This window comes from Mustelus asterias, chromosome 24, assembly GCF_964213995.1.
Source record: "Mustelus asterias chromosome 24, sMusAst1.hap1.1, whole genome shotgun sequence".
NCBI lineage: Eukaryota > Metazoa > Chordata > Chondrichthyes > Carcharhiniformes > Triakidae > Mustelus > Mustelus asterias.
The window spans coordinates 6,645,398-6,658,251 of NC_135824.1; the positions used below are offsets into that span (position 1 = coordinate 6,645,398).

A 12,854-nucleotide genomic window follows, 5' to 3' on the forward strand; every position below is an offset into this window, starting at 1 on the left:
CTGAAGTAGGATGTCCTTGTATAGAGGGAGTACAGCGAAGGTTTATTAGGCTGATTCCTGGGATGGCAGGTCTGTCATATGAGGTCATTTAGGATTATATTCATTGGAGTTTAGCAGAGTGAGGGGGGATCTCGTAGAAACTTATAAAATTCTAACAGGGTATATTCAAAAAGAATGTCCCCGATGGTGGGGGTATCCAGAACTGGGGGTCATGGTTTGAGGAGAGTCGGTACAGACTCAATGGGCTGAAAGGCCTCTTCTGCACTGTGGGGATTCTATGAATCTTTGCTAGGTATCCTGGGAAACATGGGGTGGGAGTGGCATTTTAAAAGGAGGATATGTTATTTAGTACTATTCTCTTCTAGTCCAAGTTAATTTTAATGGATGGAAAATTGGGGCTGTGCATTTGAGATTTTCCAATCCCTACTTTCTACGAGAGGCCTTTCTGGTGGTCTCACTAACCAATTGCTGATATAGCCAGCATTATGTTTTCTCATCAATAAATTGTAAAACAACTCCATATACATTTTAGCAGTTTCTAGTCTACCGCAATATTCAATAAAAACTGCATTGCTGAAAAAAAGAGAGGCGTGGAAGCTTTTCATCTTGCACCCATCTGGACACTTCGCAAGAATACCAATCAGGGGAAAACAACAGTTATTGATCCATCTCTGCCCATTTATCAAGTAAACATACAAAACATAATTTTCAGAGGGCTATGATAGGACATTATAATTAAGTAAGAATCCTGACTTCCTTTACAGTGGCAACTGAATTTCCCATTCCAGAAGGATGAGGAGATTATATTCACTGGAGTTAAGAAGAGTGAGAAGGGATCGGATAGAAACTTATAAAATTCAACAGGGTTCGACAGGGTAGATTCAGAAAGAATGTTCCCGATGGTGGGGAAGTCCAGAACTAGGAGTCATAGCTTCAAGATAAGGGGTAAATCTTTTAGAACTGAGGTGAGGAGAAATTTCTTCACCCAGAGGATGGTGAATATGTGGAATTCACTACCACAGAAAGCAGTTGAGGCCAAAACGTTGTGTGATTTCAAGAAGAAGTTAGATATAGCTCAAGAGGCTAAAGGGATCAAGGGATGGGGGGAGGGGCTTAGGATATTGAATTTGATGATCAGCCATGATCAAATTGAATGGTGGAGCAGGCTCAAATGGCCGAATGGCCTCCTCCTGCTTCTAGTTTCTATATTTTTATGTACTCTTCCTAGTGCCACCCCATGTGACCACCATTAGCAAGCAAATAAGAACTCCAAAACTATAGTATCTTATAAAATTAAAAAATTAGAATCTGTTTACAAAATGAAAACATTTGGGATGTGCAGAGTGTTGTTTGTTGTGAAAGTGGTGCGTCTTCGATTGTGAGCAGATGACTACTAATTGTTTTTATTGGGACAGAGGAGAGACTTTGTAGAGAAGCAAGTACCATCTGCCATGATCAAACTGATCACCAGATTTGGGTATAGGGATAGAATAATCTTTCTGAAACACAAAGTAGATTTGAATAAAAGAAGAATATAAACTAGACCAAGACTTGTGACTTAAAATTAAATCCTTGTGGTCTTGGCCACAGCAGCAAGATGATATTAATGGGAAAGAGCCAGGTTCACCTGTTGGTCAGTCAGTTGAGGCAGTACGGCCAGATATATAGCAGGAATACTATGTGCCATGCAAGCTAGTCTCAGGCAAACAGTAAAGGTACTATAATTTATCTTTGCATTCCTGGAGGTAGATCATGTTCGTGACTACTTGCTGAAAATGCTTGCAAGATTAGCAATGGCAACCTCATTGGAGTCAACTCCTATACTCCTCCAGTCAAAATGCCTCCTGACACTCCATCTCGGTTTACGTACAAAAAAATGGGTATTTGGACAAACTGTTTGAGAACACTGTGCCTGTGGAACCATTTGCTAGCAAGGGGTCAACGCTTTCAGAAGTCGGGAAAAAATTGGCAGAAAGAGGTGGAAAAAAAAGAGATGGAAAAGAAAGTGTAGGTGCACAACATAATAACATGCACACATATGGATGTGGAGCTAATGAAAAACATCAGTGTTTAATGGAGCTTTTCACCAGAATAAACAGTGTAGTTTCACTAACTGCCCATGTAGATTCAAATACCAATCCCAGATCATAATACTGGTGCTTGGTACATGTTAAATAAGCAATAAATAGAACACCTGGCATGAACTCAAACTGTGGTTTAAAATCTAAGTTTACCTTAAATGTGAGTGGTTTTAGTGGAAATGATTTGTACATAGTTTGGGTTCAATGTGTCTCTTCTTTACGGCCCCCACATTTTTAACTGAACATGGTCAAACAAAAATTAGAACAACTTGGTGGAAATCAAGAGATTGAAATTCCAGTAACTTTGACTTCGGCTTAGAGTCAATTGGAGGCTGCTCACTGATACTTGTGTAGTACAGTACTCAGGGCATGAGAAGAACTGTATTCTTGCAGATAATAAAGATATAATAAGAAACAGGTTTTCCTTACTGTGGTACTGTCAAAGTAAATCAGGAAGGCCTCCACTGTGTCAGCGATCTCCTTTGTCAGTTTGAATTTGTCAGGCGCCACACACACTTGAACAGTAGCGGTGTAATATTTGTTATCTATAGTCCATGGGTAGGATCTGACCTCATTCCTGGGGCCAGTGTACTCAGGAAGGTCATCTGCGCCAATAATGTCTAAAAAAAAAAGAGAGCAATAAACTTAATTAGACACAGAAAAAGGGGGAATTGACGTTAAATCAATGAACTTTAAACAAATCAGTGAAGCATTGTCACAGGCTAGCTTTGATTCCTAATCCGTCTTGAGTTCGTTGACCTTAATAGAGATACTGCAATGGATATCAGATCCCTGAATTCTGCAGGGAATGGAGTGGAGGGTAAATAGAGGAGGAAACCAAGGGGTCCATTGACCAACTTCTAATTTGTGACCCCTAATGGAAGATGTGATGTGGCTTTTGCTAGATTACCTACCAAGACTCACATAAAGAATGGTCATTTAGAGACAGATATAACAGAGTGGCATAGAGGATCATCAAAAGAGATGGGGAAGACACTTGTTTGGGTGCTGGGAAGATCTTTGAAGCATAAATTTTGCCAGATCTGGAAACAACCTGTGCCAATTTCACAGCCCACATAAAGTGAGGCGTTTCAAAAATAAAGATATACATAATCATTTCCCGTTTGGCTTAGCAACTTTCGCACTTTTCCTTTACGATTGTCAAGGGAAACAAAGTTAAAATTCTTCTCAGTATTTAGCTCATTCCACAGTAAAATTTCAGGTATGAACTTTAGAATTACTTGGGCCAGTGACAACATTACCCAATGCAGAAAATAACTAGCACACTGGGTGTAACTGAAGCATGTAATACCAGAGCTGTAGCAAAGCATTATATAAACTTCAAGTGGATATGTCCATATGAACATAGAGACATAGGAGTAGGCAATCGGCCTGTTGAGCCTACTCCGCCTTTTACAATCATCACAAAAATAATTCTGAATTTAATTCCTGACACTGAAGACTAAGCATGAAGTGAAGCACATTCGGGAGACTTTTAAACCCTCCAAGAAAAATGTTGAACTTTTTAAACAATGAAGGCGTTCAATCCTTAAACTCCAAGTTAAATTATTGCATATTTAAAATGCAATTCTAAGCGCTGTTAAGTAGGCTCTATGTTACACTATCACCAAATACATCACCAACATAAATACATCAGCCAGGGCCATTCCACAGTCCTTACATTTGGTAGATGTATCTAAAGGTATTTTTCACCAGGCAATAATGTCCCTTTGTGGGAAAGTCTTGCTACAATTGTACAGGATGTTGGTGAGATCACACCTGGAGTACTGTGTTGATTTGGCCACTGTACTCAAGGAGGGACATACTTGCATTGAAACAGTTCAGAGAAGGTTCACCTAGCTTATTCCTGGGTTGAAGCTGTTGTCTAATGAATAAAAGTGAAGCAAGTTGGATCTATACTCATTGGAGTTGAAAATGCAAGGCGATCTTATTCAAACATAAAATATTCCGAAGAGGCTTCTCAGGGTAGATGCTGACAGGATATTTCCTCATGTGGGGGAATCCAGACTAGGGGTTACAGATTCAAAATAAGGGTCTCCCATGTATGACGGAAATAAGTAGAAATTTCCTCTCTCAGGAGGATTGGTACTGTTTGGAATTCTCTTCCACAGTAAGCAGTGAAGGCTGGAACATTGAGTATAATCAACGTTGAACTAGGCAGATTTTTGATTGACAAGATAGTCCAGGGTTATGGGATGGAGGGAGGGGGGCAGCAGTACGGAAAGTGGACATGACTTTATTAAATGGTGGAGCAAGCGTCACAGAATCCCTACAGTGCAGGAGGCCATTTGACCCATCAAATCTGCACCAACTTTCCACCCCCCCCCCCCCGCCCCCCCTCCTGCCCCATCCCCGTACATTTATCATGGCTAATCCATCTAACCTCATGGCTAATACACCTCACCTATACCTCTGGGAGAACTTAGATAAAGAATGATTGTAAAATTCTGAGGTGCAGAGGGATCTAGCTGATTTACTGCATGAAGCACAAAAGTTAGTATCAGGTCTGGCAAGTAATTAAGAAAGCTAATGAAATGCTATCCTTGATGATGAGAGGAATTTAACATAAAAGTAAAGATGTTATGCTTCAGTTATACAGGACATTGGTGAGAACACCGCTGGAATTCTACCACCTCACCTGCCACAGAATCGGAGTGGGTGAGGGTCTAACAATGGAAATCTCCGTTGACCTCGAGCAGGAATTTCCGATCCCACTCGAGCGAGGCCATAAAATCCCGCCCATTATCTTGAATAGTGTGTGTTTTGGTCTCCTTATTTAAGGAACGATGTAAACGTGTTGGAGGCATTTCGGAGGAGGTTCAGAGGAGATTGATACCTGGATTAATTGGGTTGTCTTATGAGGATAGGTTGGAAAGTCTGGGTTTGTTTCGACTAGACTAGGTTTAGACTAGTCTGTTTCAGACTAGTGAGGGGACGACTTGACTGAACTATGCAAGATCTTGAGCAGTCTTGACAAGGTGGATGTGGAAAGTATGCTTCCTCTTATGGGCAAGTTCAGAACTAGGGGACATTGTTTTAAAATGAGGGGTCCCTTTTAGGACAAAGATGAGGAGAACCTTTTACTCTGTGGATTGTGTGACTTTGGAATTCTCTGCCTCAGAAGGCATGGAGTGGGGTCACTGAATATCTTTAAGGCGGAAGCAGATAGAATTTTGCTAGGTAAGGGAATGAAAGGTTGTCGGGTTAGATGGGAACGTGGAAATGCAAACCAATCAGCCATGATCTTATTCAATGGGAGAACTGACTGGAGGGGCCAAATGCCCTAACTTCTGCTCCTATTTACGCAAGGATAAAAATGAATGGTGAAGAGAGATTGGTGCAGGTTAGGATAGGATGAACAAACATTTATAGACAATGGAAGATGAAAAGCTAGTCAGGAGAGCATCAGAATAGTTGTGAATAGAGGTAAAGAGCGATGAGGGTTTCACTGGCAGATTAATTAATGTGTGTAATTTTCATGTTTAGTTCTGTAATAGGTTAAAGCAACGTGTGCCAGCCACAGAAAGTATACTCTAAATTCTGTTGAGTGTATCTCCTTCCCATTTTGTGTTTAATATCTCTACTATCAGGTATTTGGGGAACGTACAATGCCATGCCTCCCCCTCCACCCCCATAACTCTCGACTCCCTTATTAATCAAAAATCTAATTCCGTCTTGAATATATTCAGAGACCCATGCTCCCCTGCTCACTGGGGAAGATAATTCCAGGTAAAATTCTCCAAGTGAAGAATCAAAAGTCACATCTAGACTTGTTTAGAACACCCAGGAGTAGGGGTACTCAATGGAGGTTCCAAGAGACACACAAAAAAACCCTGCACAGAACATCAATTGGAGACAGTAAGATTACTGTGCAATTGCACATGGCATCCATGAAAAAGAACTGTACAGACCAACAGTATTTACACTGTGTTCAGTTTGAAGGCTGGGAGACTGTTATGAACAAATGCAGTTTTAACACACAGCATGCCTTAAACAAATCATAGGACAGCTGCAGTTCATTCGGCAATGACTTCCAGTTCACCCTAATCTTTCCAGCTTTGTTTTTATTCCACCTGATCTAAATTTGATGCCAAATTCACTTGGGTGATTCGAGGACTCGAGTGACAACATCGACTGAATAATGATGGGACATGATACACCACTGAGAAGTGAGTCCAATGCATTCAATGAGGAGTTCTAGCTACAGGGAGATAAACACACCAAAAGACAACGTCCCACCATTAAAAATGCCAAAGCAAATTAGAGATTTTATTCCACTCTGCAGCAAACCTTTGATTATAATATGCAGAGATTTTCAAAATGGAATCCCTGGAAGTACAAGAGGCTTTCAGAATCCTATAGTTATTGAAATACTTGCTTACTATTTATTTTACTGTGTACAGGCCACTTGATACCAGTAATCCAAATTATAAAGCAAATTTAAAATCTCTGAACACAAAGTGCGTTCGAATAGGGAGCTGATGTACATTTTCATAGGATCCTACAGTGCAGAAGGAGGCCATTCGGCCCATCGAGTCTGCACCAACCACAATCCCACCCAGCCCCTATCCTCATAACCCCACGTGTTTACCCCAGCTAGTGTCCCCGACACTAAGGGGCAATTTACCCTCTCCAATCCACCTAAACCGCACATCTTTGGACTGTGGGAGGAAACCCACGCAGACACGGGGAGAACGTGCAAACTCCGCACAGACAGTGACCCAAGCCGGGAATCGAACCCAGGACCCTGGCGCTGTGAGGCAGCAATGCTTAACCACTGTGCCACCATGCCGTTTTTCTTTGGGTAGCTGACACTATTCTTTGGAAATGGGTCAATGAAAGAATGTCAATTTTTGCAGAACATCCTCCAGAAGTACGACTTCAAAAAAAATCATACAGTTAAAGAAACCGATGCCCTACTGGTACCCATTGCCACCACAGTGATTCTACCACCCAGGATCATCTCTACAACAAATTCTACCTCAAGGGTAGGGAATCAAAGCACAAAACCACAACACTCTTCTGTACCTCCTAGTTTCATTTTATATCACATTTATATTAAAGAACTGTTTCTAAATGGATCAGTTCTGCTTTATAATCCACTTCACATGTCAAATCCACACTGCTCACAACGCAGAATGGATTTGGCTGCACGTATGCAAAATTAATTTTGGTCATCTGGCCAGGATATTTCTGATGTCAGAGGATGGCTCATACAGGTCAGCAATGGTGAAAGTGCATTATTGGCCTATATGCATGAGCTGAGGGGTCAGTTCCTCCCTAGGCATGTCCAAAAGTGGAAAAAACTGACCTAAGCTTCTGCAGCTGTTTAAATTCCATACTCAGTGGTCAAAGATATCTCCCAAGGGCAGAGTGTTTGCGTCATTGCATTTACTGTGCAGCGGAGATGTCCAAACTATGGCCTGTGGGCATGTTGATCATGGGTAATGCAACCACAAAGCCCAAGGAACTCAATTCTATCTGTGCTTTTATTCCTTACACGCTGGTTAGTCCTGATTGAGGTTGGTGTTTAGAAAGGGTTTTTCCTTGCGCTGTTGTTTCATTGGTTGAATGAGAACTCTTTGATATGTTAATGCCCACAGCTTGATACAGACAAACTAATGGAAATATTGATTTCAATTTTACACGCACACGTAATGCTCCACAATCTGAAGCAAAGAGCTTGGAAACCATGTACAGGACACAGAAAGAACCAAAATAGAAGAAAACAATTACCAAAACAAAGCAACAAAAATTTAAAAAGAAAGAAGTTACATCAATTCTCATTCTTGGACACAGCAGCGCAGGGGGATTAAAACGTGCTATATCTTGGGAATCACGACTGGAAAAGTCATGAGGAAAGTGCGTCGCAGAATGGTTTTTAATTTTGCTCGGGGTTGTTTTAATTTAATCATTAGCAACATGTAAATACAAGAGACTACGTATGTACACTCTTGTACAGTCAGGAGGAGAAGGCCATTTCCAGCAGCAAAATTCAAACCAGGCAGATGGTGACAGATGGTGAAAGAGGCAAACAATGTCGTAGAGAATAGCAATGCAAAAGGGAGAGAGTCCTGACATGACAGTGGCAGCCTCTTTTTTTTTTTAAAACCTCCAACCACCAAAGGAAAATCTGCAGCAACCAAAGTTGCAAAATAAACCCGGATCGCTTAAAGAAACTATTAGAAAAATGTTGGGAAGGCATAACAAAGTTCTCAGTCAAAGATGTCAAAGAGGTCACTAAACACAAGAGTGAAACTGGAGTGGTCCAGGACACAGATTCTCTTTCTTTTGGGGAGGTGAAATGGCTTTTTAGAAATTAAGACCTTGTCAATATTTGCAAATGTACTTTGCGTACAAATGCTGGAAAATTTGCTACTTCAGGTAGCCATCTGGATTCCTCAGAGTAAGCTGCATTGTCAGTCTAACACTTGGTATATACACAAACATACGCACAATCATTTTCACTCACTAAAAGCAAATGGAAATTAAATATTCCTTTGAGGTTTGTTAATGAGACAAGCAAACGACTGCACAAGCACGACTAGAAAGTGGTTGCATACAATTCAGGACCCAAACTTATAGAAAGGAAACAGCTGTCACAAATTGAATTAAAGACTTTTTCTGGAGTTCTGCAACTGTACTGCTGATGCTATTCTTCATTGTCCTACATGCGAGTTAGGATACTTCAATAGAACTAAAGTATACACATATTAGGCATGTTTTCAAAAGTAGTACACTTTAAATACTGTGACACTTTAAATACTTTAAATACTGACAATGAATGTATTTTTTAATTTAGTTTTGAGGAATAGTGTGTTATTCTGTAAAGAAGGCTGTGTGTTTGTGTAAATGATTTAATTAAGTTGGGAAATAGAAGCAGGAGTAGGCTATTTGGCCCTTTGAACTTGCTCTGAATTTGAAATCAGCCATGATCAGAATGAATGGCAATATCCTGATCCCGCCTTCCCCCTGTATCCCTTAATTCCTTTAGACACAAGAGTTATATCTAATTTCTTCTTGAAATCACACAATGCTTTGGCCTCAATTACTTTCTGTGGTAGTGAATTTCACAGATTCACCACTCTCTGGGTGAAGAAATTTCTCCTCACCTCAGTCCTTCTGTCTGGAAGAGTTGAGGGAAAGGAGTAAAAGTGCATGCATTTGTAAGGAGGCTTTCCTGGTCAAGTGGTTTATAAGTAAATAGACTAGGTTTAGAAATTTGCAGTAGGAGATACCTGTTGAATTTCAAAGGGGAGTAAAAGACTTTTACAGCTTGCAACAGTTTCATAAGCTAAACAATAGAAGGTTATTAAATTTTATTTGACATGGAAGTTGGACCATAGGAAAATATAAAAGATTTTTATATTTTGGAAAAAGTTGAGTTGAAAGAAGTACTGAAGACAATTGAATTGTAGGTGACAGATTAAAAAGGATATTTAAGGAGAGATGTTGAGAGCTTAGGGGTTGGCTGTGTGGAAACAGCTCTGGGCTGCAAGAGGTGCAATTTGAATTAACCATCCAGTCAAGTCAGGAAAGGGTCTTGTTCTGAAAGCTTGGATTTCCACAGCAAAGTGGGATTGAGTTTGAGAGGCTGTCTGGTGTACCTTATTAAAGCAACAGCAGCTTTGCCTTGGGGTAATATCACTGGATTTTTATCATTAAACATCTATAAAGGGAATGTTGCCTGAGTGGTGTTTACTGGGTCTGACTGAATAAGGAGACTTTTGGAGGGTATGTTTTGTAAGACTAATTTTAACTGTGTAACTGTAATCTTGTGTGCTTATGTTTCCTTTTCTTCTTGTTAATAAACCTTTCCATTTTTAAATTCCAAAAGTGGTACTGGAATTCTACACTGCTGAGATCAGGATATTTCTTCTCATTTTCAGAATACAAACAAAAAGGGTATGGTCCAGTAAGCTAAGTTTCCCTCTGGGACTTAGTTTGCTCAGCAATTAACATCTGCTGTGGTCATAACAATACATAAAATTACAATAATTAGCAGTATTTACACCAGATTACTTAGCACAGTGGCTTCTACCCACTGAGAAATAAATCAAAGGCAACATATTGCAAATGTTTTATGACACGTTTCTTATATAATACTCTTTATTCATCCTAACATCTCCATTATTGCCAGCATCACAAACCAATGTGAGCCGTTCAAAATTCTCTTCAACTTTGGAAGGACAAAATCTATAACATTGTCACAATCCCAGTGGACACAGTACTAAAATTCACAGGTTCGCCCTACACTTTGAATTCTTAGTGGTAAAATTAAGTCAGGACAATTTTTCCCAGTCATTATTGTTGATATTAAAGAATTGATGCTAGGAAGCATTAGTATTAAAAATAATGGAGATTTATTTACAGGGTGTGTTCACTCTGGCAGTTTTCCGCACAGGCGACCTATGACGTCACTTCCGGTGAATACATGAAGGTCATTGCTGTGGGGTAATAGGTACTGTTCTGCACATAATACTAGAGTGAGGGTGACTTTGAAGCCTCCACAAATCTCTACAGATCAATCCTTCTTGGTAACTCGTACTATTGGTGGGGCCCACTCACTTATGTGCGCAGCTTCCAAGACATCCGTCTTCACCAGTCATCCCAAGACAACCTCTACTTTCGGCCTGATAGCGGGGGGGTACCGATCTTGCCTTCAAGCATTTTGCTTGGCTTCCTTCTTTTAATCTTCAATTTGGGGGGGGTCGCTGTGATGCTTGTGGGGTTGGGTTCCTCCTTTTCGTGCTAATCAGGGTTCACTTTAAAGATGCCCCCAGATGCCCTCTGGAGAGATACGTGTTGGTTTTCAGTCAGAGCCCGACGTTAAAATTCCGCTCTTAGTAATTATACATTTGTTTCTTTCATCCATGTCAGTAACATAGATTGTAAATAGTTGAGACTCCAGCATTGATCCCTGTGGCACTCCATGGGTTACATCTTGCCAGCCTGAAAATGACCCATTTACCCCAATCTTCGTTTCCTGTGAGCTAATCAACCCTCTGTCCTATGCTAATATGTTACGCCCAATACCTAGGAGTTCTTATTTTGTGTAGTGACCTTTGATGTGGCACCTTATCAAATACCGTTTGGATATCCAAGTACAGCACATCTACAGGTTCCTCCTTATCTACATTGCATATTACCTCCTCAAAGAAAGCTAATAAATTAGTCAAAACATGATTTCCCTTGCACAAAAACATATTGTCTCTGCCTGGCTGCATTAAGATTTTCTTCATATCCTGCTTTAACCTCCTTAATAATAGATTTTAGCATTTTCCCTATGACAAATGTGATGCTAAGTGACTAGTAGTTCCCTGTTTTCTGGCTCCTTTCTTAAATAGAGACGTTACTATTTTCTAATTTGTTAGGACCCATCCAGAATCTAGGGAATTTTGCAAAATTAAACCGATGCATTCACTATCTCAGCAGCCATTTTTTCATGACCTTAAGATGAAGAAGTCCACCCAGACCTGGGGACTTTGTCAGACCTTAGTTCTAATCATTTTCTCAGTACCATTTCCCTGGTGGTTGCAATCACTTAAATTCCACCCTCCCTTTCATGCCTTGATTTACAATTATTTCTGGGATGTTATGTTTTCTACAGTGAAGGCAGACAAAATAGGTGGTCAATGACTTCACCATTTCCTTATTTCCCATTGTTAATTCCCCAGACACTCTCTAAAGCAGGCTTTTTCAAAGTGAGTCGTAGGCAGGTATTAAATGAGTTGTAGTATTCCCCAAAGATCACCTGACTTAGGTGCCAACCAAGAACTGCACACACTACACTAAATGCGGCCAAACCATCTGCCTCAATTTATACTCTCTTGGAACAGTAGTTTCTGCCACTAATCTTCGCAACAGTGAACAGGTCGGCACACAGGCGGACAGCGTGGTTAGCACTGCTGCCTCATGGCGCAAGGGACCCGGGTTTGATTCCCAGCTTGGGTCACTGTGCAGACTCTGCACAGACATTCTCCCAGTGTCTTTGTGGGTTTCCTCTGGGTGCTCTCATTTCCTCCCACAGTTGAAAAGGCGTGCTAGTTAGGGTGCATTGGCCATGCTAAATTCTCCCTCAGTGTACCCGAACAGGCACCGGAGTTTGGTGACTAGGGGATTCTCACAGTAACTTCATTGCAGTGTTAATGTAAGGCTACTTGTGACAATAATAAATAAACCTTAAACCTTGCAGGTACGTGCTTTCACTTGGAGGCAAGTTTCTTTCACTTGTGAGCAAGGCAAGAGGACCGTGAACATGGATGGCCAGAGACACTAATAGGCAGTGTACCTACTGGCCAGGATCTCGCATCAAAATCTATTGGAGAAAGCTGCTCCGGAGAATCAATGACAGGACAGAGCGGGGTAATGTTAGCTCTTGACAGAGCGCCAGGGCCTCTGGTGATCAGCCTAAAGAAGAAACTAAAATCAGGAACAAGGATTATTTCCTGAGGTATGGTTCTGTTAATTGTGCCAACAGAAATCAGAATGCAAAGACTATGGGCACGATTTTCCAAAAAAAAAACGAAGTGCCTAAACCCCGGTAGTAGGTATGCACATGATAGCTTGTCTGCGATGTACATTTCTTTGCCTGGCTTGTATTTGACTCTGACATGATATCTCTGCAGACGCATCAGTAATCTTTGGATTCTTGAGGGTGCAAAGTTGTGGGGCTTTTTAAATATAGCTTCCAAAGGCTTATGATCAGACTCTACCTCCATGTTTTTGACAGACAAACTGGTGGAAGCATTC

The 12,854-nt window shown here is 40.8% G+C and overlaps 1 protein-coding gene across 2 annotated transcripts in view; it reads right to left on the reverse strand.

Annotated features, from left to right (window-relative positions):
- aagab (alpha and gamma adaptin binding protein) overlaps positions 1-12,854 on the reverse strand; it is a 61,480-nt gene that overhangs the window by 23,097 nt on the left and 25,529 nt on the right. For both annotated transcript variants that reach the window (XM_078241237.1, XM_078241239.1), the window contains exon 2: positions 2,511-2,701. In XM_078241237.1, coding sequence (XP_078097363.1) covers positions 2,511-2,701 — 191 coding nt within the window. The remainder of the gene's footprint in view (positions 1-2,510; positions 2,702-12,854) is intronic.